General features: G+C 49.4%; 2 protein-coding genes across 4 annotated transcripts; both read left to right on the forward strand.

The window, feature by feature from the left end:
• The first annotated feature begins 9,076 nt into the window (after positions 1-9,076).
• UBXN11 (UBX domain protein 11) lies at positions 9,077-18,001 on the forward strand. 3 transcript variants are annotated; one of them, XM_075603940.1, is made up of 14 exons: positions 9,077-9,117; positions 9,668-9,708; positions 10,310-10,402; positions 12,768-12,868; positions 14,885-14,942; positions 15,098-15,192; positions 15,608-15,680; positions 15,794-16,011; positions 16,227-16,304; positions 16,634-16,757; positions 16,977-17,080; positions 17,160-17,224; positions 17,534-17,659; positions 17,728-18,001. In XM_075603940.1, exons 1-14 carry the CDS (start codon positions 9,107-9,109, stop codon positions 17,891-17,893), a joined length of 1,353 nt encoding a protein of 450 aa, XP_075460055.1. In that variant the 5' UTR covers positions 9,077-9,106; the 3' UTR covers positions 17,894-18,001. The 3 variants fall into 3 exon arrangements, with proteins under 3 accessions (XP_075460055.1, XP_075460053.1, XP_075460054.1); XM_075603938.1 differs by lacking the exon at positions 9,077-9,117 and adding an exon at positions 9,124-9,457; XM_075603939.1 differs by lacking the exon at positions 9,077-9,117 and adding an exon at positions 9,124-9,457 and having other exon boundaries at positions 15,101-15,192.
• Positions 18,002-22,467: 4,466 nt separating this feature from the next.
• On the forward strand, positions 22,468-24,077 carry LOC142496885 (dispanin subfamily A member 2b-like). Its single transcript, XM_075603941.1, has 2 exons — positions 22,468-22,781; positions 23,749-24,077. The coding sequence occupies exons 1-2, from the start codon at positions 22,527-22,529 to the stop codon at positions 23,941-23,943; spliced, it is 450 nt and encodes a 149-aa protein (XP_075460056.1). The 5' UTR covers positions 22,468-22,526; the 3' UTR covers positions 23,944-24,077.
• The last annotated feature ends 247 nt before the right edge of the window (positions 24,078-24,324 follow it).

Here is a 24,324-nt window from a genome sequence, read left to right on the forward strand (position 1 = left end):
CTGAGTCACCTATAATGAATGGAGCACACATAAGCTTACATTAGTGATCAAATTCTACAATGCCAACATTCCTAAATAAAAATGTGTTTTGTGTTATAACATGTAAATGTGTACTCACCCAGCAGCCAACCATATTCAAAATGTCCCTCTTCGAACGCATGGAAGACTGAAGAGTTCCTCAGGATAGAGGAATCGTGACTGGAACCAGGGAATTTGGGTACCACATGCATTATCCTCATCGTGGCATCACATACCACCTGTACATTGAGTGAATGGTAGTGCTTCCGATTGCGGTACACATGCTCACTCTGACTAGGTGCAATCAAAGCAACATGTGTGCAATCGATTGCACCCAGCACACATGGTATCCCTGCTATATTATAAAAGCCAGTCCTGACTTCCAGCCACTCTGTCGCCTCTGTAGGAAAATGAATATAATTCCTAGCGCGTCTATTGAGTGCATAGAGAAACTGGGTCAAGGCCCGCGAGAATGTAGATTGCGAGACCCCGCCCACTATGCCCACAGTTGTCTGGTATGACGCGGAAGCAAGATAATGTAATGAGCACAGCATTTTAACAAGCCCAGGGACTGCACGACCTCTGGCTGTGAAAAAATCTAAATCTCCCCTTATCTCCTGATAAAGAGCTAAGATTGCTGCTGAACTCAAACGATAGCGACTTACAATCTCCTCCTCACTCATCCCATCTAACAGGGTTCTCTCCCTGTACAGACTCGGACGAGGCACAACTTGTCTCCTCTGTCTTCTCCTCTGATCTCCTGTCCCTCTCCCTGTCCCTCGGCCTGTCCCTCTCCCTGTCCCTGTCGTATCCGCGTCACTGTCCCTGTCACTGTCCCTCGGTGTGTCCCTCCCTTGCCCTATATGATTGTCTTCATCATCAAGCATGTCATAGAAAAGAATGTTCCTCCGTCTCCTAAACAATCTCAACATTTTGAAATGAGTAGCTGTGAATGAGCAGGTAATGGGCGTCCTTTAAATAGGTATAATGATGTCAGGTGACATAGTAAAATGCAAGGTTTTACATGAACATAATAAAGTACTTGTGTGGCAAGCTGTGTGCAGTTGTTGTGTGTATTCTGCAGGGAATGATGATATTTGCCAATGATGTGACGTGATGCTTTGTAGAAACATTGCTTGCAAATAAATAGTTGCATGTGCAATGCATGTAAAACTTGTGAACGCAAGAGTCAGTCATGTAATGAGACAAAAAGGCTGAGATTGATGTGGGAAAAGTTTTGTGTAACATGTGTAATTAGCCATGTTATTGTGACATGTTGCCAACAATGAATAGTCGTGTGCATATGCATGCATTTCTGTAAGGAGGATAGTTGGTATAGAATGAGTTAACAAGGTGTCCCAATGCTGAATTACTGTACATGTGTGTATAAGTTAGGTTGAAGTGCTTGTAATGCTACGGTTACAATGTAAACATGCAATGTGATTGAGCGTCCAATAAGTGACGTCATGAAAATAGGGAGGACCAAACGTAGATGTAAACATGAGAATTTAGATGTACATGAACGTTTAAAGATGCGTGACACATTACAAGCATTGTGTAATGTAAAGGAACATGAATATACGGTGTATGTGTGACATGTGTGACATGTGTAACATCATGTAAACAATTGTCGATCAATGCAGTAAAATGTGTGCTATGATGTGAGGTTCTCCTTTAAGAGTTGAGTATAGTATTTTCCCTTGCCACATCATCACATGATGACCCGCAAATGCTGCAAACATGTAAAAGTATAATGTTATGCAAATAATACACGTCAGCCGTGACACAATGCAGGGAATGCCCCCCACACTGTAATGCAAATGACGTTTGTATTGTGAGCAATGAAACGTAAACAGTACTATACTGTTATACGTCCCCGCTCCATTGACTCCATTGATGTACAGAAGATTTTTTTTTTCTAAGTGCCGTTCCGGCAGCCTTAGCGATCGTTCTCCCGTCCAAACTGCCAACTTTAGTTGGCGGGAGAAATCGGCCATAACATCTCAATTTCGTAGTGCCGATCAGCCCCGATAAGCTGTATTTTTTTGTTGAATCCAGCCGATTTAAAAAAGTGGCGATCAGTGGCGAAAACAGGCTTATCGGCAGCCGACTGGCCATAACAAAATAATCGGCTCCGAAACCTGGCGAAATCAAGCACTTATCGGCGCTTACTGAATCTCAAACCCAATTTTGGCTATAAAATGGTGATAATTCCCTTATCAACGCTTACTGCATGAGGCCCATAGTCCCAGGACATTAGGCTACTTTCTGACTGCACTTTCTGACCTAAATTGGACAGAGTGTAAAGGTGATCCATCCCACAGCTTCACAGTTACTGAGGCTGGTGGAGGGGAAATCCAGATCAGAGTTCACAATGCTTCTAATTCCCCTCACCTGCTCTCCTGATTGAGGAACTTGACGCCGCGTTCACACTGGGGGCTTCGCGACACTGTGTGCGCGCGTCCACGTGTGCGCGCCTCCGTCTGCTGGGCGATGTGTGATCATCCCCAGCAGACGGAATGATGCGACATCCAGGAAGTGTGTGTAGCAGGTCTGTGCGTGCGTGCGTGCGTGTCCCCCCGTCCCTGAAGCACCCCAAAGCTAGTTTTATCTTATTTATTATAGTTTTAGTTTAGTTTACCGAGGTTCATACAACCCCCCCCCCCCCCCCAGCACAAATCTGCCCCGAAACCCACTGCACAGAGGGGATCATATATTGAGGGGGGGGGGGGGTGTCACCCGTCCCTCATCCCCCATCGCTCGTCCCTCGTCCCCCGTCCCATCCCCACTGCCGAGTCTCTGGTCAATTTCAGCAGCCAATCAATGTAAAACGCCTGGGCATTGATAAGCTGCTGAAATTGACATCACGCTGCTGCAGCCGGAGATCACAGATTGAAAAGACTCCCGCGACTGCAGCAGCGTCGACACCGCACTTTGCAGCCAATGGTAGTTTCAATACTGAACCCTACCATTGGCTGCTCGGCATCTGTGACGAACCCCCGCGCGCGCACCTAAGCGCACGCACGTCGTGTAGCTTGCTGTGTGAGCAGGGCCTAAGGCAGTTAGGTTTGCTGCATCAGTCTTTCTCCTAGAGCCTGGAAGCTGGGGCATCGTCTCTCCCTGCGTTCAGTTCGGGGAGTATGTCCCCTTCAAGTATCGCAGTACCCAGAAGGATCGCCTTGACTCACTAGGAACAGAATTCCCACAACTACAGATAAGGACAATGTGTTATTCCTATTGTGCTGTTACAATGTGCTCTCTTTAAAACTGGTAACTGGAGATAGCCAGCCAGTGCGCTAGTTAGACACGGTTGTACAGTCAGCCTTCCTACCAATTAGTAGACTTTCCTTTTATGCTTTGGTTTTTCCTTAAAACGACTTAAAGATGTATCTGTCTGTCATTGTTATGTAGCATAAACCACTGAAGGCTGCGCTTATACAGCCGGCTACGGCGATGCGACCGATGACGTCACCCGTCGCCATTTCGATGGTTGCATTTAAAGTTTAGGCGATGTCGCTGGCTACAAGGCCAGTGACGTCAAATGGGGGAAGGCAGAGGGACGGAGAAGCTCTCTGATTGGCCACAAGGGGAGGCCGTCGCTGAAAAATATCAATTAACAGTGACTACCAGATTTTTGGTAGCGCTTTCGCTTGCTTGCGTCCACTATAAGCGCCGACGACGGCAACAATGCATTTGTTTTGACGTGACGTCGCCGGCACTATAAGCGCAGCTTAAGGATGGAGTTTCTCAAATATATATATCCGTTAAAGTTGCAGTCCCGTACTGGGACGGAATAAAAACTGGCAGAAGCCTGAATGAGCAAAACACAAGGAGAAAAAGAACCCCTATAGTGGGAGCACTCAACTGGCCAATGATACTGATGTAAGAGATACTTGAGTATTGTAAGGTGAGTATAATTAAAAACAACTTTATTGGGAGATATCCTCAAATAAAATAAATGTCCTAAATAAATAATAAATCCTAATCAAGCGGCGAATTAAAATGCAATGAAGGTGGGGTGAGCCAATGGAACAGTACATCTAATGCAGTTAAAGGTTATCTGAATATCCTCTAATATTAAAGGTAAGTGTATACCAAAATATGTTTAGAGAAGGTATAGAGCGGTTGCAACATGTCCATATATAATGTTACACATTAATGCAGTGCTGCGAGTCCAACAAGGTAGCAGGTAAGTAATCACTGCCACAGTGTTTTTGACAACGACTTGTGCCCGGAGACCTCTCTGCATAAACTAGATAAACTATTTGGCTAGGTGCTGCTTATCACAACCAACTGTCTCAAACAGTGAAGAGGAAATCTTATCTACACAGTATATGTGGTCTATGACTATAAAAAACTCTAAGGAACCAGTGCTGCGAGTCTAACAACAAGGCAGCATGATGATCTGCCCTGATGTTTTAGCAGACAACGTCTTGTGCCCAGTATTACCCTCACAATTGGTAAACGTCAAAACTCCTGCAGTCCAAGTTATCACAGGATAAAACACACTCTAAAAAAGTCATGCATGTACAATGATAATGTATATATCAGGGGGGACTCCATTTTGACTGCTCTATAACCATTTTATTATGCTAACACTGCCATTCTGCTTAGTAGTATAAAATTAACTAACCCTTTTTTCAACTACCCTTTTTATGAATCTAATGTTGGCTGAACTTCTGAATTGATATAGGAAGTATTGACCAAATAAGGCACAAACGGGAACTTATGTACGGTCTCAGCAATTTAATCTTGAATCATGTGATGTACGGGAGTTTCCAAATAAATGATTTAATATCGTGTTATGTCTAACATAAGCACAAAATAAGGGAAATGGAAATTGGCAATTATTCACCTTTGTTTCACAGGCCTATATAACGTGACTGTAAACGCCTAAATAAACAGGAGAGATTTTTGACGCACACTGGTGTCAGACTCAATTATTTCTCCTCCGAGCTGCTCGTACTTTTCCAGGGCTGTAACAGTGGGAAAGGCCTCCGGAGGTGTGATCCGAGTACGGAGACGGTCCCTACGTATGCAGTAGAGGATATTTATTTACATACAATAAATGAGAGCAGTGGTACTGGTATACAGTGCCCTTGCAATGTATCCACATCAGTGTTTGGAGACAGTGAGTAACCGGAAGTGACGAACCCGGAAGTCTCGGGACGCGTCACCAATGACGTCAGTGCGTTCTGAGGTTTGCCTGAATGATCCAATATTGTGCTATGTGTTCTCTTTGTTAACCCTAGAAGACTGTGTCATAAAGAGCCTGATAATATAAATATATATATATATGTAGAGGTATCAGTACCGTGTTAGCCGAGCTTCAATAATCAAAAAATAAATAGATGATACCGTTCTGTGGCTAACGAAATGCTTTTATTTGTGCGAGCTTTCGAGATACACTGATCTCTTCTTCCGGCGATGTTACAATGAATGAAGCAAGCAAAAGCTATACTATAAACAGTGTCTATTGGAATGTTATCTGTGCTGGTCCTTTTCCCGGTGTGGATGTGTATTATTATTATATATGTGGCTTAGATGTACACACCACTACTAAAAGACATTATATATATATATATGTGGCTTAGGCCGTGATTGTACCCAATAACGAGCGCGGCGTCACGTGTAGCAGCGCCACGCAGCTCCAAAACAAGTACCTTACATCCATAGGAAGTGCTTATACCGCAAGCGACGGTCACGGCGCGCCATACTGCAATGCGTACTGCTGGGGAAGAGACTGAAAAATTAGTTTTTTCCTTGCGACAGTCGTGTCACGTGAGGGGTTCAGCCAATGAGGGCGAACCGCTCACTGCCACACCTCCAAGCCTCCTCTGCTCTTCCTCCCCGGTATAATCAAGATGCTGCTCGGCGACAGCGCTGGGTGATGTCACAGAATAGCGCTGCCGCCTTGCTGCACTTGGTATAATCTCAGCCTTAGACGCACGCACCATTACTAGAAGTTATTAATAAAACAAGGTAATAAATACATCCGTCTTCAAAATCTTCCCCTTCCAAACTCATGGTGCCTCTTCATAGCATGCTCTCTCCTCCGCCACACACAGACACCGACAGATATTGTACAAGAAGCACAAGGGGAAGAGGGTATCCTTCATAGTGTAGTATTTATTTTAAAAAAAATAGTTTGTAAAATCTTCATAAAGGTAAAGAAATTCAAATGGCGGTATGTCGGACATATTGCAAGAAGAAATGATCATTGTTGGACAAAGATGGAACATGACTGGATTCCAAGAAGTGCTGGCCTTAGGCTTTGCAGGGCCCAAGGCGGCACCGCTGGCAACGGGGCCCCCCGGAGAAAAAAGTTACGCGGATTGATATGTGGCCTAAGTGCGGACACTACAGTGTCAGTACTGATACTTGCTCAGGATTCAGACCTGGGTGAGTGGCAGAAGGACTGTAGTAAACTGACCCAAACAGCCTTGTCCCAACTTAGAACTCTGTCACTTTAAAGTGTACTCTACACGAAACGCGTAGGAGGGTGTTTACCTCCACTTTTAAGATGGATCAATAAAGAAAATATTTTTATACATTGGTCTGGGACCCACTCTTGGCTGTGCGCTAGTCTTTTCCTTTTTGGTCGCCAAGATCAGCATCATCTTACTTGGCTGCACGCCCATCAGGACATTGGACGGGGGAATTTGTGAGTATCATTCTTCATTACCTTGAATACTTACTGTGAGTCCAGGAACCATCCCAATGAGGGTTTGATTGGGGTTCTTACCTCTTACCTTACCCTTCAGGGATTTTTGGTCCGTTTGGGGACTTTACTACAAGCATTATTCTGCTAACCCCCCCTGGTCCTATCCTGTTCATTTGCATATTGCATATATCATTATATTGAAGGGATTCAGCGTTGGAGCGCCTTTGTCACTTAATGTTTGCAGAGAAACCCCCTCTGCCCACCCACCTCCCTCCTTTCTAATCCTCCTTCATCTGCCTTTGACTTATTTTCTCCAGTTACAGAGGAAGAAGTATCTGGGCTGCTCTTCATCTCAACACCACCGCGTGCAACCTCAACCCCATTTCCTCTCATCACTTGAAACCTCTCCCTTCAATCATAGTTCCCATCCTTACTGATATATTCAACCTATTCTTATGAATAACACCCTTCCCTTCAATTGCCCTGTCTCCCTCTTGCCTTTTGCCTCTAAACTTCTGCAACAAGCTTTTCTTTACATATACTTCCCATTCTCAACTCCCATAACCTACTTGACCCTCTCCAATCAGGCTTCCACACAGCATACTCAAGAGAAACTAAGGTAGCCAATGACCTCCATATTGCCAAATCCCAAAGAAACGTCTCCATTCTTGATCTTTCAATACTGTTGACCACCCTCTTCTCCTACACATTCTTCAATCTCTTGGCATTTGTTGCACTGCCATCTCCTGGTTCTCCTCCTACCTCTCTCGCCGCTCTGTCACTGCCTCTTTGCCAACTCCTCCTCTACAGCTATGGAATGCTCTGTAGGTGGACCTCAAGACTCCATTTTAGGCTCCTTACTCTACACCTACTGGGTGACCTCATTGACTCCATTGGATTCAGCTATGCTGATGAGACACATCTATATTTTTCTACACCCGCAATCCAGTAAAAAAATGGCAGAGTGCCTATCAGCAATCTCAATCGTGATGGCCCTTTGTCACTTCAAGCTTAACAAAGCCCCTCATATTCCCTTCCAAACCAGGCCAAATGGTTCCCTTCTCCATTGTAGTCAATAACACCAATATCCACCCAGTCACTGGATACACTGGATATTTACTACTGGTCAGAGTCATTTTGTATCTTATTATACCAAGATCTTTTATTTGTGGTTTTTGGTCCACATTATAGAGGCATATGAGAATTAATTATGTGTCCTTTAATAAATTTGTGATATTTTGCGTACACCTGAGTGCTTTATGTGGGATTCTTGCTTTTTTCGTTATATATATATATATATATATATAATACGTTATCAACTGGGAAGGTGGCAAAGAGGCGACAGCACTCAGTAGGTATCCAAAAGCAATAATTGCATTGAAAATATTAGTACATAGAACCAATGTTTCGATCCACACAGGGGGATCTTCCTCAGGGGGGGGTACAACAAACAAGAGACAGCAAGTGGCTTAAATACCCACCAACCAAGTGCCTGAAACACACCCACAAATTAAATACAAACAAACTGAGCGAAAATGCAGGTGAATAACATTATCAGTTCAAAGCAGCAGCAGGTCCTCTATTACGCATGCGTGTGGTATGCTTCAGTCCATTCATCACCATGGCAACCCACGATTTCTACGATAGTACAATATGGATTTCATACCATGTGGGTATTGTATACCTGAGGAAGACCCCCCTGTGCGGATCGAAACGTGGTTATATATATATATATATATATATATATATATATATATAAAAAATTGTATTGTATGTCTTTATTTATATAGCGCCATTAATGTACATAGCGCTTCACAGTAGTAATACACGTGGTATTCATATAAATAACAAATAATATAAATAACAGATCATGGGAATAAGTGCTTCAGACATAAAAGTAACATTAAGGAAGAGGAGTCCCTGCTCCGAGGAGCTTACAATCTAATTATATATATATATTTCAAGGAGGGGTGTAAAAAACGCAACAGGGCCAAATGCACACATCATATGTGAATAAGATAATGAATTTTTCACCCAAATGAAACTGCTGATGAAGCTCCCTTGGACCGAAACGTTGCTTTTTGCTTGGACATAATGGGAAAACACAAAAAAAGGAAAATTGTAAAAGAAAAATATTACAGGGCAGTCTGTTATACATTTTTTCTTTTTCTTGCAGGCCCTGGTGTATCTGTATTTCCATTTGAGATATATTTGTCTCTCTCTCTTTTGTGTGTGTGTGTGTGTATATATATTTTTCTCTGTATAAATATATGTTTATATATATATACACTCACAGAAGAAGAAATACATACTGTATTATTGTTACACACACATACACACGATATATTATTATTATTATTAACCCCCCCCCCCCCACCCCGCAGCCAGTAGGAGCCGTTGCCCGGGTAACCGGTTGTAAACAACATGGCGGCGCCGTGAGTTCAGCATGAGCGGCCCCCTCAGCACCCTGGGGAGACCCCGCAGGGCCCCGCTCCTAGACATACCTCAGGGGGGGCAGATAACTGGGCTCGGGATACCCCCGGGGGGGCAGATAACGGGGCTCGGGATACCCCCGGGGGGGCAAATAACGGGTCTCGGGATACTCCCGGGGGGGCAGATAATAGGGCCCTGGATACCCCCGGGAGGGCAGATACAGGGTCCCGTGATACCCTCGGGGGGTCAGATACAGGGGCCAGGAATACCCCCGGGGGGGCAGATAACGGGGCTCGGGATACCCCGGCGTCAGATACCTGCACGTGAGCCGCCCGAAACGGGGTAAACGAGGCTTCCTCTGCACACAATCCCCCACGCTCATACCCCCTCCCCCCTCCTTTTGGGAAGGATCTATTCCCAGGGTCCAGGAATGTGCCCCTCCCTCTTTATATTAGCCCCCTCCTTCACACTGTGTTTGCCACCAGTCTCTGTCTCTATGTGGCCCCCTCCACCCCTCGGTATTTGTCTCTTACCCCATGTTATCCCCTACAGGAGGAGAGCAGCCCCGTTTAAAGCCCCGGCTGTTTACCCAGGTGAGTGTCAGACTCATGGGGATGGCACCTGCCCCCCGGAGATACCCTACTGCCGCTGTTTAATACAAGGGGTGGTTACATCTGAAGTTGAGGGTGTTATGGGGTATTTATAGGGAAAGTTATATGGGATTACATCTATGGGATACATGTAGGGAGGTGTATTTTGTATATGGGGATAGCAGGGAAGGCATTAGGGGAGGGGGCAGTGACCCTAAATAACATTAGTATATATGTGGATAACACTGGAAGTGACATACTGATGCACAGTGTATACAGCGGTCGCAGCACCAAGCAGATCTGATGGAAAACAGGGTCCTCATATCTCAACTAGAGCTTCTGAGCTAAATGTGACACCCCTATAACCACAGTGATCCCGATGATTACCAGTAATTGTGACCACCCCCCATACTTCCAGTGACCCCTCCATACTCTGTGACTCCCCACACCCCCAGTAATCCCCCAAACCTCAATTGACTCCCCCATACTCCCAGTGACCTTCCCATATTCCCAGTGACCCTCCAATACTCTGAAGTCCCATTCCCTCAGTGATCTATAGTGACACAATGACCCCTTGTGACCACTCCTCTTCATTGGTTCACAGAAGAGGAGCTGCTAATACTGGGGGATCTGCCATCCCATCCCATGAGACCCCTGGGGGAGATGACCACCTCATTTTTCAGAAGAGGCACGCAGGGTGAGCGGTGAAGGCAGGGGTGTGCATAATCTGAGTTTGACAGGGAGAGTACATTTATGCAGTATTGAACGGGGGTGTACATGCTGTGTGTGTTTGGGACAGGGAGGGGGGTACATTCTGTGTGTGGAACAGGGAAGGGGGTACATGTTGTGTATGTGGGACAGGGAAGGGGGTACATGCTGTGTGTGTGGGACAGGGAGGGGGGTACATGCTGTGTGTGGGACAGGGAGGGGGTACATGCTGTGTGTGTGGGACAGGGAGGGGGGTACATGCTGTGTGTGTGGGACAGGGAGGGGGGTACATGCTGTGTGTGTGGGACAGGGAGGGGAGTACATGCTGTGTGTGTGGGACAGGGAGGGGGGTACATGCGGTGTGTGTGGGACAGGGAGGGGGTACATGCTGTGTGTGTGGGACAGGGAGGGGGTACATGCTGTGTGTATAGGACGGGGAGGGGGGGTACATGCTGTGTGTGTGGGACAGGGAGGGGGTACATGCTGTGTGTGTGGGACAGGGAGGGGGGTACATGCTGTGTGTGGGACAGGGAGGGGGGTACATGCTGTGTGTGGGACAGGGAGGGGGGTACATGCTGTGTGTGTGGGACAGGGAGGGGGGTACTTGCGCTGTGTGTGGGACACGGAGGGGATACATGCTATGTGTGTGTGTGTGGGACAGGGAGGGGGGTACATGCTGTGGGTGGGATAGGGAGGGGGGTACATGCTGTGGGTGGGACAGGGAGGGGGGTACATGCTGTGTGTTTGGGACAGGGAGGGGGTACATGCTGTGTGTTTGGGACAGGGAGAGGGGGTACATGCTGTGTGTGTGTGGGACAGGGAGGGGGTACATGCTGTGTGTGTGTGTGTGTGTGTGTGTGTGACAGGGAGGGGGGTACATGCTGTGTGCGTGTGTGTGGGACAGGGAGGGGGGTACATGCTGTGTGTGGGACAGGGAGGGGGGTACATGCTGTGTGTGTGGGACAGGGAGGGGGGTACATGCTGTGTCTGTGTGTGTGTGTGTGTGTGACAGGGAGGGGGGTACATGCTGTGTGTGTGTGTGTGTGGGACAGGGAGGGGAGTACATGCTGTGTGTGTGTGTGTGGGGGGGGGACGACAGGGAGGGGAGTACATGCTGTGTGTGTGGGGGACAGGGAGGGGGGTACATGCTGTGTGTGTGGGGGACAGGGAGGGGGGTACATGCTGTGTGTGTGGGGGACAGGGAGGGGAGTACATGCTGTGTGTGTGGGGGACAGGGAGGGGGTACATGCTGTGTGTGTGGGGGACAGGGAGGGGGGTACATGCTGTGTGTGTGTGGGACAGGGAGGGGGGTACATGGTGTGTGTGTGTGTGGGACAGGGAGGGGGTACTTGCTGTGTGTGTGTGGGACAGGGAGGGGGGTACATGCTGTGTGTGTGTGTGGGACAGGGAGGGGGGTACATGCTGTGTGTGGGACAGGGAGGGGGGTACATGCTGGGTGTGTGTGGGACAGGGAGGGGGATACATGCTGTGTGTGTGTGTGGGACAGGGAGGGGGGTACATGCTGTGTGTGTGGGACAGGGAGGGGGGTACATGCTGTGTGTGTGTGGGGGGGGGGGGACGACAGGGAGGGGAGTACATGCTGTGTGTGTGGGGGACAGGGAGGGGGGTACATGCTGTGTGTGTGGGGGACAGGGAGGGGGGTACATGCTGTGTGTGTGGGGGACAGGGAGGGGAGTACATGCTGTGTGTGTGGGGGACAGGGAGGGGGTACATGCTGTGTGTGTGGGGGACAGGGAGGGGGGTACATGCTGTGTGTGTGTGGGACAGGGAGGGGGGTACATGGTGTGTGTGTGTGTGGGACAGGGAGGGGGTACTTGCTGTGTGTGTGTGGGACAGGGAGGGGGGTACATGCTGTGTGTGTGTGTGGGACAGGGAGGGGGGTACATGCTGTGTGTGGGACAGGGAGGGGGGTACATGCTGGGTGTGTGTGGGACAGGGAGGGGGATACATGCTGTGTGTGTGTGTGGGACAGGGAGGGGGGTACATGCTGTGTGTGTGGGACAGGGAGGGGGGTACATGCTGTGTGTGTGTGGGGGGGACAGGGAGGAGGGTACGTGCTGTGTGTGTGGGACAGGGAGGGGGGTACGTGCTGTGTGTGTGGGACAGGGAGGGGGGGTACATGCTGTGTGTGTGGGACAGGGAGGGGGGTTACATGCTGTGTGTGTGGGACAGGGAGGGGGGTACATGCTGTGTGTGTGGGACAGGGAGGGGGGTACATGCTGTGTGTGTGTGGGACAGGGAGGGGGGTACATGCTGTGTGTGTGTGTATGTGTGTGTGTGGGACAGGGAGGGGGGTACATGCTGTGTTGGGGCTCAGTTTCCTGTGGTTGCAGGGACAGTCCCGAGTGACTTTGATTTGCTCAGCTCCACGATGAGACGGGTGGGACAGCTGGAGCAGAGAGTGCGGGGGCAGGAACAGGAGATGCGGCACAAGGTCAGCAGGGAGACCCCCTGTATACCTCACTGTGACCCCCTGTATACCTCACTGTGACCCCCTGTATACCTCATTAAGACCTCCCTATGTACTGCAATGAGATCCATCCACCTTATACACCAAGAAGACCAACCCTTATATACATCATGGAAACCTATGCCTATGTTTGGACACAATTCAAATGACATCACATATGACCAGGGCCACCAACAGATTCCCGCTGCCCAAGATTAGGGTTTTGACATTGCCCCTCACCCCCCCCCCGTGTTGGTACCACCCCTCCCTGTGTTAGTGGTCTTACGAGCCCCCCCATTTCACACCTCAGGAGCCCCCTCATTTATTACCCCCCCATTCTTCCCATGTATTTCTCTCCCCCTGTCTCGCACATACCCCCTCTCTTCCTCACTACCTCTCTTACACCCCCTCTCTCACTCCCTCATCCCCCTCAATTATCCCTCTCCCACTCAATCCCGCTCCCTCAATCCTCCTCGCACTCATTCCCTCCTTCCCCCCGGCCAATCAGACACACAATCCACCCCACAATAATTATCCGCCCGCAAAATACATTCAAACCCCCCAAATACATACAACTACCCCAAAACACGTACAACCTCCACCTCCCAAATACATACAACCTCCCCACCACCACCCAAATACATTTAAAAAACACCCCCAAATACATAACCCCCCCACCCCCAAATACATCCAGAACCGATCCCCAAGTACAAAAACTCACCCCCCAAATAAATACAAACCCCCCACCCCCAAATAAATACAAACACCCGCGCTCCACTCAAATATATACAACACCCCCAAATACATAGAACCCCCAAATACATACAAAAAAACAGCCCCCAAATACATATTACCCCCCACCCCCCAAATACATACTACCCTCCACCCCCCAAATACATACTACCCCCATCCCCCAAATACATACAACCCCCCCCCAAATACATACAAAACACACTTACCTTGGGGATGGTCTCAGGCCTCTGGTGCCAAGGCACTTACATGTGTCCTGCCGCCTCCTTGCTGCCACCCTCTATTTCCTTTGGAACCCCAGTGTCAAATGACACTGCGGACGCCATCAACGTGACTGCGCACAGCGTCACATTGCCATGGCACCGGGATGCCGTGTGATGTCACATTGGGTCGTTCGTGGTGTCATTTGATGCTGGGGTTCCAAAGGAGATAGAGGGCGGCAGCAAGGAGGCGGCAGGACACATGTAAGTGCAGTCCCATTAGGTCCAATAGGCCCGAGAGCGTGGCAAATGCATATGGGGGCGGACATTTTTGCCACCCTGGGCCTGAAGGGAAATCCGCCTCTGCCCACGCTATTCGGGCCTCTCTCCCGCACTGTCCCGCACTGGGCCTCTCATGCCAGTGCGCGCCCGCTGACGTCAGGGAGAGGCCCTGCGCGGGACCGTGAGAGGCCAGCAGCTGGGAAGAGCCGGGGCCCGGCGGCAACGAAAGGATCGGCAGCTGGGCAAAGAGGTTGGGCACGACCTCTGGCCGGGCCCCCCCGCAGCCAGGGACACTTGTCCCGGCTCTCCCCTCATATCGGCGGCCCAGCATATGACATCAGCAATGACATAACTGATGACCTCACATATGACATGTTCCCGTCACACAACCCTCAAGCTATCACTTAATCCTGGTCACTCTGAAAATCCAATTTGCAACATTAGCAAAAATACAGGAGCGGTCAAAGTCTTCAAGGGATCATTGTTTGGGATGAGAGTGCAATGTCACACAAACGCGCATTAGAGGCTCTCGGTCGAACACCTCGGCAATTACATTATGAGTATGGTTGGAGTTGTTGTGTTAGTTGGGGAGTTCGCATTAAGAAGCGAAAAAATCTAATTATCTATTTATAAACCTCAGTCTTTTTTAGATTCTTAGAATTCCTGAGTAACACTGGGTACTAATCCCCCCCCTCCTCAGTGACAGGTGACACGCTGTAAAGGGGACCTGCTTGCACCACTGACCTCTGACCTTTTTCACCTGGCTTAGGATGAAAAGATTGTCGCTCTAGAGGAGAAGATCAAGAGACTGCAGAGTCACAGGACAGGTGTGTGTGTGTGTGTGTGTGTGTGTGTGTGTGTGTGTGTGTGTGTGTGTGTGTGTGTGTGTGTGTGTGTGTGTGTGTGTGTGTGTGTGTGTGTGTGTGTGTGTGTGTGTGGGCAGCATGTGTGCTACAGTCCCTAAAAATCCCTTTCTCCCCAGCAGAGAGCCCCCCAGCAGCGAGTCCCCCAGCAGCAAGTCAAGCACAGGCGCTAAAGAGATGTCAGGAGCTGCAGCAGCGACTTTGTGACATGGAGGTGAGTATGAGTGTGATGTTGATGCAAGTATGAGTGTAACATGGATGTGAGTATGAGTGTGACATGGATGTGAGTATGAGTGTGACGTGGATGTGAGTATGAGTGTGACATGGATGTGAGTATGAGTGTGACATGGAGGTGAGTATGACATGGATGTGAGTGTGAGTGTGACATGGATGTGAGTATGAGTGTGACATGGATGTGAGTATGAGTGTGACATGGAGGGGAGTGTGACATGGATGTGAGTATGAGTGTGACATGGAGGGGAGTGTGACATGGATGTGAGTATGAGTGTGACATGGAGGGGAGTGTGACATGGATGTGAGTATGAGTGTGACATGGAGGTGAGTATGAGTGGGACATGGCATTTCCCCCTGCTGTACTCTCTCTGTAATATGTCCCCCTCCTCTCTCAGCGTTTTCTTAGTGATTATGGCCTGGTCTGGGTGGGGGAGGACGATGCAGCTGCTGCCCGTGAGCAGGATCGAGGTATCTGCTATACAGAGTATATATCCCCACGCCCCTCCTGCAGAACACATCACTGACTTTCAGTCTCTCACGGCCTATTTAATGGGTTACCCCCTCTCTCCCTCCCTCCATAGACTTGTCCTCCACTGCCTCCTTCCAGCCGGATTACAATCTGATCCTAGAGAACCTGGGGGATCTAAACATGCTGGCGGGGGAGGGGGAGTCTCGTATCGAGTACCGAGAGGGCGGTGCCCGCCTTCGACAGGCCGACCCTATTCCACTCACCCTATATAACAACGGGATCATCATGTTCAATGGGCCCTTCCGATCCCACCAGGAGCTGTCCACACAGGTAGGGGGAGGGGGAGCACAGAGAAGGGTGTGAGAGAGGGGGGCACACATTGGAGGTTTGTGAGAAGGGAGACACAGAGGAGGTGTGAGAAGAGGGGACATGGGGTTGGGAGGGATGTAAGAGAGGGGGATGGGGGCATACTAGGGGGATATACAATAGAGACACACATTTGGGATACAGCACAGCTTTGGGGTGTTGTGTGTTGTCTGTTTCAGCAATTACTAAGGGACATCATGGATGGATACTTCCCATCTGAGCTGCAGAGACGCTTCCCTGACGGGGTCATCTTCCAGGTAAGGGGACCGCATGGGACACAGGGAGAAGGAAGCCATACTTTTTACAACATGGACTCTATCCCTCACATCGCTGGGTGACACAGTCAGAAGGGACCGATGGGAAGTAGACGATGTCATTCGCACCCCATGGTGCCACAGTATGTGGGATGCAGGATGTCCATTGAAGGGACACTTGTCATGTTACGGCTATCTCTCAGTCTCGGCTGATCTAATTTCCTCGTTTTACACCGTTGCCTCCTTGTGTCAGACATGAGAAATGTGCCTAGTGCAAGGGTCAGTGAATCTCCCAGAATCCCTTGCTCCTGGTGCATGCTCCCTCCCTGCAGGTCACCGACAGGCGCAGTGTGATATTCCGGGAGCGCCGTCCCTGGGGCGAGTTTCCTGGCACGGGTCAGAGAGTGGGAAATATGGAGGGAGACGGGAGAGTACAGGAGACCAGCGAGATGCCAGGTGAGAGGGGGGACTGGGGGAGAATCAGGAGAGCAGTGGAGAAGGGGGGTGGGGGGGAAGTGAGGACCAGGATGAAGAAGAGGTGACTGAGCATGGGGGGATGTCTCAGGTGATACAGGGGCAGTGCAAATTGGTGAGAGGGGCTGGGTAGCAGGCTCAAGTTGGCACTATTTACTGACACGGCACTGTCCCTGCTTATCTGCCCCCCTCTATCATCAGGTCGACACCTCACCGTGGACCAGTTCCTAAATAGACTTCCCAAATCTGTGGTTCAGGGGGGTCAGGTTCTGGATATTCGGGAGCCAATCAGAGAGGCACTGCAGGTAATCAGGTGACCGGGGGGGAGGGGGCGGATCTGAGGGCTTTCCGTTATATGCTTAATGCTCTGTCTCTCTCTCTCAGGGTTCAGGACACAAGGGAACACAAGAGATCCTGATTGAATCCCCCAATGTGACAACAGAAGAGAGGTACAGACAGGGATTCCCTCCCCCATCACATGCTACGATACCCCCACATCTTCTGTCACATGCATGGACCCCCCCAGATCTTATTCACACGCACACATCACATGGCTTTTCTGCTAGTTGCCTTATTGCCATGTGACAGCGGCTGCCACAGCGACGTCATCTCTCACTGTTGTTGTATGCAACTGTATGATACTGTTACTCTGAAAGCTCCTCGGACAGTGAAGGGGTTAAGAGGCACGTAATAAATACCTCAACCCTTGAAGTGTCCGATGGATTATGGGACTCGGCAGCCATCTTTCTTTTTCCCAGGTCCCAGTTGGACGGAGCCATCTCCACCCTGCGGATCAAGTCTGAGAGCGGAGACGACACCTACCTGTTGAGGATGCTTTCTACAGAGACTGTGGGCAACCTGCGCTCCTATCTGTCCCAGTGCAGGTAAGTGACCGTGTCAGCACACTCACCTCTCCCCCTCCCCCACCGCTCACTCCCTTCTTTCCTTGCAGGGCTCCCGATCTTGGGTCGTACGACGTCCTGAGCCGTTTCCCGCACCGCGTGTATGATGATGACACTCACACCCTACAGGAGTGCGGCCTTGTCCCCAACGCATCTCTGTTTCTGCGGGCGAAGAGAGTGGAGGGACTGCGGCAGGTGGGGACAAGTGTAGAATAAACACTGACCCCCCTCACCCCGATGCCCAGATCTGTACTTGTTCGAGAATCGTCACCTTTGTATACTTACATGCCCACGTTTTCTCATAAAATCATTTTTATAATCAGACTAACGAATCATTTATGATAAAATAACAGAGGGGCAAACCAACCGTCTACCTTGTATAATACCAGTCACTCACAATATTAGTGTTATCAATTGTTATCAATAAGGCACATTGGGTAAATACTCCCGTCAAATGGAATCCGCGGGCTGGTTGTTGCTGAACTCTTCCTGCTCGGTGTCATTCCCCCTACTCCACGTGCGTCCCACCGTAACACACACTCGCACTTCCGGGTTGTGCTTCTCTGCAGTGGTGGACGAGAGAACACGAAAGCCTCTTGGTGCCCTACGCGTTTCGGGAGTGTTCTGTCACGTTCTTGGTCTGTCGGCATACGGGGCTCCCTCCCGAGTTGGCTATTAATAGCCCTATTAATCCAGGAAATGCCTGCCCAGTAAACTATATTTGACAGAAGTAGCGTCATATTTTTATGTTTGTAAGGCTGCTATTGGTCGAGATGGTGAATCGATGGAAGGCAAGAGCATAAAATTGAGAGGCTAATAAATGCAAACCTCCGTAATAAACCTTTATAAAACAAAATGACATATAGTACGAGAACACAAACAGAAAATAGTGATATATCAATAATAAAATAAATAGTAATAGCATTCAGCCAATTGTTGGAGAGAATGTGAACAAAGAGGCACCTTCCAGGACGTGTCCAAAAAGCATTAAACTCTGCTTATTTCATAAGCGCTTTTCTCCCAATGGGACTTAAAGCACAAAACAAATACTGTATAGTGCGTGGTACGCAGCACATAGGAATGTTACAGACACAATCCCTGCCAGATGAGCTTACACTCTGTTTTTGGTGCCTGAGGCACAAGGAGAGAAAGTGACTTTCCCCAGGAGCTGACACCAGGAAATAAACCAGGTTCCCCTGCTTCAAACTCTCCCTAAGCCTATAGACCAGGCCTGCACAACTTGTAAAGTGAGAAGGGCCGAACTGCTCCAAGGAAAACTGATTTGGGCCGCACGGGTAAAATCATCATCATCATCATATTTCCCCCAGCATCCCTCATCATCATCCTCATCATATCTTCTCTCCCCCCCACAGATCATCATCATATCACACCCCCACAACCCAGATATGAGGGTGATGATGAGGGGTGCTGGGGGAGATATGAGGATGGTCATACCAGATAGGGCGTAGAGTGCTTTCCTGGGGCTCAAGACAACTGTTCCATTGCCCCCCCCCCCCCAGTGTCGGCAGCCTTTGCGACACCCCCTCTCTCCCACATCCCCATCTCTCCCAATCACATATAATACTCCCCCTCCACATCACACACAGGCACAGGCACTGACCTGCACAGACACAGACACTGACCTGCATAGGCAAAGACACTGACCTGCACAGGCACAGACACTGACCTGCACAGACACAGACACTGACCAGCACAGACACAGACACGCACAGACACTGACCCTGACCCGCACAGCTGCACAGACATTGACCCTGACCCGCACAGCCACTCTGACCCTGACCCGCACAGCCACTCTGACACTGCCACCCTGACACAGCCACAGTAACACACTGCCACTGCCACTCTGACACATTGACACTCTGCCACTGCCACTCTGACACTGCCACAGCCACACTGACACTCTGACACTGCCACCCTGACACTGACACAGCCACAGTAACACACTGCCACTGCCACTCTGACACTCTGCCACTGCCACTGACACTCTGACACTGCCCCTGCCACTCTGACACTGCCACAGCCACACTGACACTCTGACACAGCCACACTGACACTGACACTCTGCCACTGCCACACTGCGGTATGTATGGGTGAACAACAGTTAACCCCTCAGGCGCTCAGAAGCAATGAACACTGTTGAGCCTTCTCGCTGTATGACTGGGGATGGGGGTCAGGCAAACTACACACTAGTGATAAATCTTTTCCAGCAGTTGGCTCAGAGTGAGCTCCAGTTAGACTAAAGATAAAAAGAAACTCACATAGACATGTGTAGTGCCGTGTGCTCCACGATCCTCTCGCCGCTCCTTCCTCCAGTACTCCTCTGGTCACAGCTCGGCGGATATCAGCTGGGATCTCCGTTTGAAGGCGGCCCTTTGATCCACTCTTCTGCCGCCTACCCTGCTGTGTGCGATCCTTCACAGCGGGTGGTCACGTGACCGGCGGGGGTTGCGAGCTCCGGTGAAGCGAGTTCTGAATCAACAGCCCGGCGTGCTCTGTGGTAGACAGGAATGTAGAAACTCCTCCGGTGGGAGGCAAGGCAAAGCACAGCCGGAGAAAGAAATGCCGGGGGACTGATGTAAGCTAGAACATCTTTATTGGCACAGTATACTGACGGGTCCCGTCAGTATACTGTGCCAATAAAGATGTTCTAGCTTACATCAGTCCCCCGGCATTTCTTTCTCCGGCTGTGCTTTGCCTTGCCTCCCACCGGAGGAGTTTCTACACTGCCACACTGCCACTGACACACTGACACTACTGAGGTAACATTATCTATTGTTGTAGTTTGCAGCTCATACTGCTGGGAATATTGGCAACAAATGTTCACAAACAGGAAAGTGTTACAAATATCTTGCACTTCTGAGGTGGGATAAACCCTGCTATAGAAATCAAATGATGCTCTATAATAAAACTCATTAAAATGGCATTAAGAGTTGAATTTTAAAATAAAAACACACACACACATAGGATATGGCTTGGTTTGCTCCTTTAAGGCGTGCCTTACCGATTTAACCGAGCAGAATCTAATCCTCTGGCATCCTTCCTGATATTTTCAGTGACCATGCAATAGTGTACTGTGTAAGGAAAATTAAACCGCCCCATTCAAGCTCTAAAGTTCTCACTAGAACATTTAAAAACTTTAACCCACAACAGTTTCTGGATGACCTTACCAACTGCCCATGGCACAGAATCGATTTAATTCCCGACCCTGATTCTGCGCTCGACTATTTCCAATCAGAGTTCTTAAAACTCTGCGATACCCATGCTCCACTATGCAAAATAAGGGTACGGGGGCCCACCTTCCATGGGTTACAATTGACCTTATTGCACTCTACCAGCTCAGGGATACCTTGTGGAAAAGCTACAAAGTAAATGGCACTACCAAGGATCTCAATCACTACAGATGCCTGCGGAACATGTGCACAAAGCAAACAAGGCATGCAAAAGCCCAATATTACTCTGACAATCTCCACCAGAATACATCAAACCCAGCTAACTTTTGGAAGGTTATCAACAATATATTCCAGCCTCCTAACCATCAACAACCAAGTAATATCACTAAGGGGGATATTACTCTTGACAAACCCCACTGACATCGCAAATGCATTCAATGATTACTTTGTGGGGTGTGCCACTAACTTATTAGCGAAACACAGCACAAACCCCAAACATGAATCTCATCCTGGGAGTATCTCTACAGTCCCACACCCTCCCAACACTGCCCACAATTTTCAATTTGTCCCAGTATCTGAAGAGGAGATTATACAAGCGCTCCTCAAATTAAAACTAAGCAGCCAATGTGGACCTGATTTACTACAATCTAGGTTCCTACGACTTGGTTCCCCAGCCATTGCCAAACCAATTGCTTCCATAGTCAACTCTATCCTGTCTGCAGGCCATATCCCTAAGACCTTCAAAAGCAGGGACAAAAACACTATCTCAAACTACAGGCCAATCTCACTTCTCCCAATTTTATCCAAAGTCATGGGAAAATGTGTCCACTTCCAATTAAGCGATTACTATACCAAGACAAATTTCCCTAGCCAATTCCAATCTGGCTTTCGCCCTAAACACTCTACCGTAACTACTCTGCTAAAAGTTTGCAATGAAATCCAGTGTGGAATGGAACGGGGACAACTCACTGGTGCAGTATTCCTAGATTTTGCAAAGGCTTTTGACACAGTTGATCATGCTATCCTGCTTAACAAACGCCATTGCTCTGGAATAGGGAAGCATGCTTTAAACTGGTTTCAGTCCTACCTATCAGGAAGATCCCAACATGTGTCCATCTCTGGCTCTAACTCTAACCCCCTGGATATCACCTGTGGCGTCCCGCAAGGCTCTGTTCTGGGGCCCCTACTCTTCTCAGTGTTCATTAATGATCTTCCCACAGCTTGTAAGGAAGCCTCAATACACATGTATGCAGATGACACAATCCTATATGCACACAGCCATAGCCTCTCTGACCTTCAACACATACTTCAGTCTGACTTTTTGAGACTCGGAAACTGGATTTCCCAAAACAAACTATTTTTAAACACTGACAAGGCTGTAACAATGGTATTTGGGACCAAGACTAAATTTGTAAAGCTTCCAGTGACTGACCTCCTGGTTAGAACCAACGCTAACAGCACCCTAGCCCCTGTCACAACATATTATTTGCATCAGTTCACGTGGGTCCCAGGACGCACTGCCCTGTGTAACCACTACACTGATTTAAAGACACCCCCCCGGAAGCGACAGGGTTAATGGCAGGGAAACGAAACCTTCAGACACGCTCCTCCCTGCCTCATACCCTCCTGCTCACCTCTCTGACACACGTCTGCACACCATGGAGAGCAGCAGCTACCCTCGCCAGCTGAACTCACCTGTGGCCGGGGCCCCCCCGTTCTACGCCAACCAGGCCTCTGGGCCGCTGAGGGAAGAGCTGATGGAGTTTCGGGCTGTTCCGGGGCAGCAGCCCCAATCCACGGTGCTGATCATCAATGACCCGCCGGTGCGGGATCACATCGTCTGGTCTATCTTTAACACCATCTTCTTCAACTTCTGCTGCCTGGGCTTCTTTGCGCTTGTGTTCTCTGTGAAGGTGAGATGGGGTGACCTTCACCCCAAGAATCTGACCCCGCACACACCTAGAGCACTGACCCTCAGACACCCCCCCCCCCCCCAAGATCTTCACCCTAGTACCCCCGACACGCCCCCCAGAAGGGACCATCTTACACGAAATGCAGACCCGTACACCCTAAAGTAACCCCCTCACACCCTAAAGTACCCCAAATCCTGACCACCTACCCCCAAAATACAAATCCCCACACTCCAATATGTTGACCTCCCCAAGATACTCACAGCCACTCCCAGGATAAACCTTTACACCCCCAAAATCAGCCCTGCTTCTATTTTATAACCCTGGCCCGTACACCCCAATAACTTTACTCTCGTGAACCCTAGAGACCCCTCCACCCCCCCCCCCCCCAAAAAAAAACAAACAGACCCTAACCCTAGAATCATACAAATGTACAAGCTTCCTCAGGACAGGGATCCCGACTTCTGTAATATAGATTTTTCTTTCTGCAAACAACCAACTGTCAAACAACCGACTGTGGTTTCACCGTCTGTAAACAGAGGATCCGTGCAGATGAGTAGGGTGGGGCCGGGGGGGGGGGGAGGGGGGTCTTGCAGTAAGGCAGGCAGAGACTTTACCATGTGGGAAGAACACCCCTACACAGAGAGGACTGAGACCATCAATGAGGAGGAGGGTGACAGAAAAAGACAAACATTTGAGTCAATCCATTCAGTGTTTCCTATCCATCAGCACAGGCGGCTCAATCAGTGGCAGAGTCATTATAACCGAGCCACCTGTGCTGAAGCAGAGATATCCTTAAAACCTGACCTGTTGGTGGCCCTTGAGGACTGCAGTTGCCCACCCCCTTCCTTTAATGCATCGGTGGCCCTGCAGGCACAGATAGGGTGGCACCTCACATGCCTGTTGCATTAGTATTGTCCCTTTTTCTTACGGCCTCTCTCCTCTCTCCTTCCCCCCCCCTCCTACGCAGTCTCGGGATCGGAAGCTGATCAGAGATGTGAGCGGGGCCACGAGTTACGGATCCACCGCCCGCGCTCTCAACATTGCTGCCACCGTGCTGAGCATCCTCACGTTCGTCATCATCATCATCCTCATGGTGACCGGGTCCATCACGGCGGTACAGCACGTCAATGCTAATTATAATCCCAACCGCTATGGGAAATAGAATGAGGCTCTGCGGTTGGGAGCCCACGTGCGTATGGGACAGTAGTGTTAGAAGGAGCCCCCTCATACATCTGCTGTGTATCAAAGCAGAACCCCCCTCCCACTGAAAAAAATAAATACATGTTTTTCTTGTCATTGTGGTTATAATTATTATTATATATATATATGTAGCCAGGGTCCCTCTGGTCCCCCTGTCTGCAGGTTTCTTTCCCCCTTGCGTGTGTGCTGCTGCGGGGGCGAGCGCATTCCCGGGGGCTCCCGGTGGCAGCTGCGGCAGGACGCCGCCATGTTTAATGTGTTCGCGCATGTGCGGAGGCTTGCGCGTAAGCAGAGCAATCGTGGTGGCCATGTTGAGGTTGGCGCGGAAGTTCGCGCCTGTGCA

The sequence above is a fragment of the Ascaphus truei genome, chromosome 6, assembly GCF_040206685.1.
Source record: "Ascaphus truei isolate aAscTru1 chromosome 6, aAscTru1.hap1, whole genome shotgun sequence".
Classification (NCBI taxonomy): Eukaryota; Metazoa; Chordata; class Amphibia; order Anura; family Ascaphidae; genus Ascaphus; species Ascaphus truei.

Bases quoted from the DNA above. Each gene is read 5' to 3' on its own strand.
- UBXN11 (XM_075603938.1), top strand. From the start codon at position 9,129: ATGAGCGGCCCCCTCAGCACCCTGGGGAGACCCCGCAGGGCCCCGCTC. The intron at 15,193-15,607 runs GTGAGTATGAGT...CTCCTCTCTCAG, and splicing joins AGCGACTTTGTGACATGGAG to CGTTTTCTTAGTGATTATGG. The intron at 16,305-16,633 runs GTAAGGGGACCG...CCCTCCCTGCAG, and splicing joins CTGACGGGGTCATCTTCCAG to GTCACCGACAGGCGCAGTGT.
- LOC142496885 (XM_075603941.1), top strand. From the start codon at position 22,527: ATGGAGAGCAGCAGCTACCCTCGCCAGCTGAACTCACCTGTGGCCGGG. The intron at 22,782-23,748 runs GTGAGATGGGGT...CCTCCTACGCAG, and splicing joins CGCTTGTGTTCTCTGTGAAG to TCTCGGGATCGGAAGCTGAT.